The sequence below is a fragment of the Carlito syrichta genome, unplaced genomic scaffold (genome assembly GCF_000164805.1).
Source record: "Carlito syrichta isolate Samal-C Ts95f unplaced genomic scaffold, Tarsius_syrichta-2.0.1 Scaffold304694, whole genome shotgun sequence".
NCBI lineage: Eukaryota > Metazoa > Chordata > Mammalia > Primates > Tarsiidae > Carlito > Carlito syrichta.
The window spans coordinates 404,203-412,110 of NW_007248790.1; the positions used below are offsets into that span (position 1 = coordinate 404,203).

General features: G+C 50.4%; 1 protein-coding gene across 1 annotated transcript; it reads right to left on the reverse strand.

The window, feature by feature from the left end:
* Positions 1–5,772: 5,772 nt before the first annotated feature.
* Positions 5,773–7,162, reverse strand: LOC103263001 (collagen alpha-1(I) chain). Its single transcript, XM_008060674.1, is given in 5 exon segments — positions 5,773–6,234; positions 6,236–6,256; positions 6,258–6,320; positions 6,322–6,492; positions 6,494–7,162. Coding segments are annotated over 5 exon segments (1,386 nt in total).
* Positions 7,163–7,908: the final 746 nt, after the last annotated feature.

Here is a 7,908-nt window from a genome sequence, read left to right on the forward strand (position 1 = left end):
CAGTGTTTCAACAAGTCCTGGTGATTCTGCTGCATTGCCCTCGAGTGTTTAAGTAATTAAATTATTTACTTATTTATTGTCAGTGATTTGAAGTTGTTTTTTCTTTTGTATTACAGTTAACTTCTCAAGTTTGAAAAATATACATTTTTTTTTTTTTTTTAGGTGCAGTCTCACTCTGTCAACCAGCCTGGAGTGCGGTGGCAGGATCTACCTTCTGGGCTCAGACAGTCCTTTCGCCTCAGCCTTCCAAGTAGCTGGGACTACAGGCATGTGCCACCACACTTGGCTAATTTAAATTTTTTTTTTTTTATAGAGGTGAGGTCTCGTTGTGCTGCCCAGCCTGGTCTCAAATTCCTGAGTTCAGGCAATCCTTTTGCCTTGGTCTCTCAAAGTGCTGGGATTGCAGGTGTGAACCACTGCGCCCAGCTGGAAAATGTAAAATTATAAAAAGATCACAGAAGTCTTGGAGTGTTTAAATACATCTTCCTAAAGAGAATATGGTGCTTGAAAAAGATTTCTGAGTATGGCATTTTTAAACACACACTTCAGCAAGGTGTAGGGGACTGTTTTATGTAAAGTGAAATCTTTTCTTCCAGGATGAGGATTCCTGCAGTCCTTCACAGATGGGAGCCCTGCATATTTCTATAGAATTGTATCTATTCTGAATTTGCTTGCCATTGGACTCATCAATCATATTATGACAAAAATACCATCTTGACCACACCTGTAATCCCAGCACTTTGGGAGGCTGAGGGGTGGGAGGATTGCTTGAGGCTAGGAGTTGGAGACTACCCTCTGCAACATTAAAAAGAAAAAAAAAAATGGCCGGGTGCGGTGGTTCAAGCCTGCAATCTCAGCACTTTAGGAGACTGAGGTGAGAGGATTGCCTGAGTCCACGGGTTCAAGAACAGCCTGAGCAACCTGGTGAGGACCTCATCTCTATAATAAATCAAAAAATTAGCCAAGCGTGGTAGCGTGCACCTGTAGTTCCGGTTACTTGGAAGGATCGCTGGAACCCAGCATATTGACGCTGGGGTGGCCATGAGTGTGCCACTGCACTCCAGCCTGGGCAACACGGTGGTTCAGCCTGTAATCCCGCACCTTTGGGAGGCTGAGGTGAGTGGATTGCCTGAGCCCGCGGGTTCGAGACCCGCCTGGGCAGGTGAGACCTCATCTCTACAATAAAATCAAAAAATTAGCCGGGCATGGTAGCGCGCGCCTATAATTCCGGCTACTCGGAAGGCTGAGGCGGAAGGATCGCCGGAGCCCAGCAGGTCGAGGCTGCGGTGGCCCGGAGCGGCCACTGCACTCCAGTCTGGGCAACAGAGTGAGACTCCAACTCAAAAAAAAAAAAAGAGAGACTCCAACTAAAAAAAAAAACAAAAAACAAAAAAAAACATTGGCTCACACCTATAGTCCTAGCTACTTGGGAGACAAGTACAGGAGGATCACTTCAGGAGGATCGCTTGAGTCCAGGAGTTTGAGGCTACGGTGAGTATGATCGTCCCACTGCACTCCAGCCTGGGCAACAGAGTGAGACTCCATTTCTAAAAAAAAACAAAACAAAATTTTAGGTTATACTCCCAGTAGGGCCTCCAAATGTTAGGTCAGGCTCACTAGGGGTGTGGGTGTCTGGTGTGCGATCAGGTACTGTGTGAAAGATGCAAAGAATTACACAGAAGTTAGACTGGAAAATGTAGTTTATTTAAAAAGTCAATTAGAGAGAGAGAGAAAGAGAAAGAGGAGATTCATTGCCCCAAGTTAGGGAAAGGGTCCAAAGCCAGGAAACATAGTGACAGACAGCCATAGCTCAAAAAGCACATGGCCACATCAGAGTCTAGTAAGGCAATGGTGACTGACTGGTTATGGTTGAATACTTTTAAATATTCCCCTTGATGGGTGCAGGTCATTAAGGTGATTGGGTGGTGGTCTGCTCCACATCATCACAAAGGGGAAAAGTAAGCTCAAGTACTGATGTCAGGTAATGAGCAGTAGGCAGATGGGTGGCTTAGTCACATGATTGCTGCCATGGTGGTGGGGTCTGTCTCTCACGTAGGTCAGGAAGGTCTGATTAGGTTAACTTGGGCCTTATGGGTGGAGGCAAATACTTGAAATAGAAAAGCAAATTAGTACAAAACAAGCTGGAGAAGGGGGTTGTAAAACAAGTATCAATAGCTACCTCTGAGAAACCAGTTCTGTCCTTGGCTAGTGATTAGAGGGTATGTTAAGTGAACTCCTAGAAAAACATGAGATCTAGGCAATGTTAAAATGGCTGCTCATTGGATATATTAAATCCATGTTATGTTCTTTCATTTTAGTATAGTAAATCCATGTTATGTCCTTTCACAAAACAAAACAAAAGAACTGAAGAGGTCAAAGTCTTTGACACAAGGCTTTAAATAACGTATTTATACTGTGCACATGTTGTAAACTATATGTTTTTCTGAGAAAACGTGTTTGAGTGGTATATTATTAATTTGTTTCTCTGGATAGGTAGAGGAAGTCTTCCTTCAAAATTTTGAGGAAGATATATATTCAACTTTTTAAGAAACTGCAAAACTGTTATCCAAAGTGGTTGTACCACTTACACCAGCAGTTATGAGAATTCAAGTTGTTCCACATCCTCACCAACACTTGATATGGTTGTCATTCTATAATGTCTGTAATGATATCTTATGGTGATTTTAATTTGCATTTCCCTTATGACTAATGATGTTGAGCATCTTTCCATGAGCTTATTTGCCAGCTTATTTCCTGATCCAGGAATTTCACTCTTTATTTTTTTTTTAAAAAGCACATGTTTATAGAAAGACATAGATTCTTTCTGTGGACTGAATTGTGTCTCCTCAAAATTCGTATGTTGAAGCCCTAACCCAGTGTGAATGTATTTGAAGATCGGGTCTACAAGGAGGCAATTAAGGTGAAATGAGATCATATGGGTGGGGCCTGATACCACAGGAGTTGTGTCTTTATAAGAATAGGATGCTATGTTCCCTCTCTCTTCCCCTCTGTTCCCCCACCTTTCTCTCCTAGCACACAAAGAGGTCCTGTGTGAGCAGACAGAGAAATGGACGCTGTCTTCAAGCCAGGAAGAAGCCTCACCGCAAAGCAACCATGGTGCCACAGTTATGTTGGACTTCCAGCCTCCAGAACTATGAGAAACAAAAATGTCTGTTTTTTAAGCCATCCAATGGATGGTATTTTGTTATGGTAGCCTGAGCTGACTAATACAATCTGCATAGCAACTTTATTTGTAATAGTCAAAAACTGGAAACCATTTGAATGGAAAAACAAATTGTGACATATACATACAATGGAATACTACTGAGCAATAAAAATAAATGAACTATTTATATTTATAACAACAAGGATAAATTTTAAGATAATTGTGCTGAGTGAAGCAAACAAGACAAAAAAGACAGCTGACATTGTATGATTTCATTGACATCAACTCCAGAACATGTAGCTAACTGATGGTGACCAAAAGCAGATCTGTGGTTGTCTGGCAGAGAGATGGGGAAGTGGAGAGAGGGATTACAAAGGAGCAGGAGGAAATGGGGAAGGGGGTGCAGGGGGGAACGGATACGGGTACTAGCTTGACTGTGGTGATGGGTTCATGGGTGTACAAATACATCAAAATTCATCAAATTGTATAATTTAAGCCGGGTGTGGTGTTTCACACCTCTAATCCCAGTACTTTGGGAGGCTGCGGCGAGAGGACTGCCTGAGCCCAGGAGTTCAAAACCAGCCTGGGCAATGTGGCGAGACCGCTTCTCTACAATAAATACAAAAAAATTAGCCATGCATGGTGGTGCTGCCTGTAGTTCCAGGATTTGAAAGGCTGAGACTGAAGAATTGCCTGAGCCTAGCAGGTCCTGGTTGTGGTGTCCGAGATTGTGCTACTGTACTTCAGCCTGGTTGGCAGAGTGAGACTCCAACTTGGAAAAACACAAATGTATAACTTAAATACGTACAGTTTATTGTATGTCAGTTATACTCATTAAAGCTGCTTTTTAAGAATCCTGTGGAATGACCAGGTATGGTGGCTCATGCCTGTAGTAATCCCAGCACTTTGGGAGGCTGAGGGAGGAGGATGGCTTGAGGCCAGGGGTTTGAGACCAGTCTGGGCACCATAACAAGAAAAATTAAAAACATTAGTCAGCGTGGTGGTTTGTGCCTGTAGTCCCAGCTACTCAGGAGGCTGAGGTGGAAGGATCACCTAAGCCCAGGAGGTCGAGGCTGCGATGAGCTGTGATTGTGTCACTGCACTTCAGCCTGGGTGACAGAGTAAGAGTGACTTTAAAAAGTAAAATGGAGTAAGTCCTATGAAATACTGTTATTGCTAGGAAGCTGTAAATTCATGCTATACACCCATTTTTTTTTTTTTTTTTGAGCTAGAGTCTCACTCTGTCACCCAGGCTGGAGTGTAGTGGCATGCTATGGCTACTACAGCCTTGATCTGCTGGGTTCAGGCGATCCTTCTGCTTCAACCTTCCAAGAAGCTGGAATTACAGGCATGCACCACCACGCCCGGCTAATTTTTTTAATTTATTGTAGAGATGAGGTCTCGCCAAGTTGGCCAGGCTAATCTTGAACCCCCGGATGCAGGCAATCCTCTCACCTCCGCTTCCCAAAGTGTTGGGATTATAGGTGTGAGCAACTGGGTCCAGCTATGCTATATAGATTTTAGTTTTTGTTTCCCCAGTCCCTAATAGATAAAAAGAAAATAAAATGTCTTGCTCAGAAAAGACTATCATATGTATGAGATATCAAATCTTTGTACCTTTCCTTGTGAGAAGCCTGAAGGAGAATCCTTGTCCCACCCTCGAAAACACCCACCCTTTCCATTACCATTCAAGGTGAAAACAAAATAAAAATGAAAAGCTTAATCAAAGGACCACAAAACATGTGGCAGCAAAACTCAAAACTGGGAGCAAATGATTACTCTTGGACCGTTTGTCTTTGCAAACTTGGATGGTTTGGCTGACTACTGTGGTAAAGAATGAAAATCTGTTATGACCCCTTTCAGTCACATCTGGAATTGGTGTCAGGAATACTATATTACACAAGAGCCTCTATAAGTAGAGATGCTAAAACCCAGAATTACAATGTGTCACCTAATACATTCGTTGGGCAAAACTGATACTAAAACACAAGGTGGGACACAGAACTTGATAGAAATTCAAATCCTCCTTCAATTTCACAGAAAACTCAGAAGATAAAAGAAGGTTTTATTCGTAGCCTAGGTGAAGTTCATGCCACACGTGAACTTTAGATCGCACTTTGAGGGTTGTGCTGATCCATTGTTCAGACGGGGCCACAATAGCAGGGAAGGAGGCGGCTTCCTACAGAAGGTCCTTTGTGGCGAATCACTATGGGAGGAAACTCCCCCCTCAAGTTAGATTCATTTCCATTATGCTGCAGAAGCCAAGTATTTGCTTTGTTCTAAGAGCTAAGGTCCTAGGTTTTAAGCACATTTTTTGAGCTTTGGCAACCCAGGTAACAAGTGGTAGAGGAGAGAACTCAAAACTACGTCTGATGCCAAAGCTCTTGCTAATAGCATAGAGGCGGGTTTTCTGGGAGGCCTGCCATCGACCCTGCCCCGCGTCCTCCCCTAACCGCCAGTCGCATTAACTCGCTGCTGCTTCCCAGCTGGAGCGCGCAGATTGCACCTGCTCCGAAGCCCAGCGGGGCCCTGCCTGGTCCGCAGCTCAACCTCCACTGCCGGTGCACGGACGTGAGGACCCACCAGGGGTCACTGCAGCCTCAGAGCTATTGTGCCCGCCAGTCCCGGACGCGGCCCGCCGCGCGCAGGGCGTGAGGCTGGGATCTCCGAGCGCCGGGGTCCCAGCAGAACTGCGCCCCGCCCGCCTCAAGCCGCCCCGCGGTCTCCCGGGAGCCGGACACGGCGAGCTCCGGACGGCTCCGCGGCTCGGGCGCAACGCGCGGCTTTCCAGCGCGGACCTGCCTGCGCCTCGCTACCGGGACCACCCCCGCCCTGCCCTCCGCCCCCAGCTGATACCCCGCCCAGAGGGGCTCTAGCCGCGGCCATCGGGGTAGGGCCGGCGCTTGCTTTCAGGATTTTTTGCAGCCGTCTGGGCCGGGCCCAGCCGCACCTGGGCTGCTCCCGCCCGGGGCGCCACCCCTCGCGCGGCCAAGAGAACTTTCCCCAGAGCCTCCGCGGCCTGGCGCGCCCAGGGCACAAGCCCGTCCGCCGCGGTCCCAGCGGGGGCGCCCGCTCCGCCGCCCGCAGATCCTCCGACTCCCCGCTTTTCTGAATGCCCTGCAGAAGCAGCGCTCGGCGGCCGCGGTAGGGCGTCCACGGAGGGAGAGCTTGAACTTGGCCCCACACCGCCGCCCGGGATGAGCTCGGGTGTTCCCAGACGGGAGCCACGCCCCGCGACGAGCTGACCTCCCCTCGCCGGTCTCGGTAAGGAGCCCGTTGCCCTTTCCACCCCCTTCCGGCTTCCTAGGGCCTGCGGGTGGGGATATGAGAGTAGCGGGCTGAGTGGCGACTCTCGCCGCTGCCCCTGCGCCCCTGGCTGGGACGTCGTGGCCATCCTTGACACAAAAGGAGAGCCGAGCGTCCCCCACTCGGCGGCCCGGACCTGCGACGGCCGGGCGGGGCCGCAGCTGGAAGTGCGCGCGGCTGGGGTCCCCGAAGGCCGAGGGGACGCCGGGGCGTCGCGGCTGAGCTCGAACTGGGGCGGCTGGAGGGAGCTGCAGAGCTGGCAAGTCCGGAGAGGGCCTCGATTCCGTCCCTCCCTTTTCTTGCCCCTTGCCCCATTGCCAGGCGACTTTTGTCGTCCCCAGGACTGCGGGAGGAGCCGCGGCGCCCCCGCCTTCGGAGGAGCCGGAGCCGCAGGATGCGCGGGGACGCGCCGCCGTCCTCCGCGCCCAGTTCCGCCGGCGGCTCCCGGGCGCTGACCCTCCGCGGCGCGGACCTTCGCGGGCGCTGACTCTCGCCGGCGCCGGCTCCTGTCCCGGGCGCTGATCCTCCGCCGCGCAGACCCTCCCGGCGCCGCACTCGCCCGAGCCGCTTCGCCCTCTCGCCCCCGCCTCGGCGCGGCCAGCACATTAAGGCATCGCGCTCGAGGGGAGGGGGCGGCTCGGCGCCTGGGTCGCGGCTCTCTCGCCGGCTGGACACGGCCACAGCCGACATGGGCTGTTTCTGCGCTGTTCCGGAAGAATTTTACTGCGAAGTTTTGCTCCTGGATGAGTCCAAGTTAACCCTCACCACCCAGCAGCAGGGCATCAAGGTGGGTGCGGCCGAGGGCGCGTTCCGGGGGGCGGCGGCCGGGCGGGCTCGGGGGTCCAGCGCTTTGTCTGGGGCTGTGACCGGTCGCCGCCGGCGGCAGCGTCTCTGCGCGGTGGGAGGGGGAGACAGCTGCCCCTTGCGCTCTGAGAGCGGGTGGATGTGTCCCGTGGGGTTAACTTCGGCAACGAAGTTCTTTCGTAAACGAAGGTGAGTCAGACGTCTCAGAGGTTGCTCCGCGCACCAGCTCCCGTCTGCAGCCCACGGTCCCGCAACCGAGACCCAAACCCTAACCCCAAACCGGTTCCCTTCAAAAGCACCTGGGCCCTCCGCAGCTCCCAGAGAGGGGCAGACTCGATTATGTTGCTGCACCCCACCACGGAGTGGAGGGGATACATCGGAAATCCCTTGGCTTTGTTATAGGCTCGTTCTTTCATAGTACCATGGGGGAAGTAAACTAGTTCACTCGTTGAAACACGTTAATGGGTCATTGTGAATGTGTTGTCTGGGTTTGTCATGGGGTGGTGCTACGTTTGGACTGAAAATATTTTCCCTGTCCACAAGCGAAATGGGTTTTCCTCGCATTTAAGTAAACATCTGTGAAAGTGACTCAGTAGTAACCTTGCTCCTGTTTGTAGGTCATTGGAATGTAA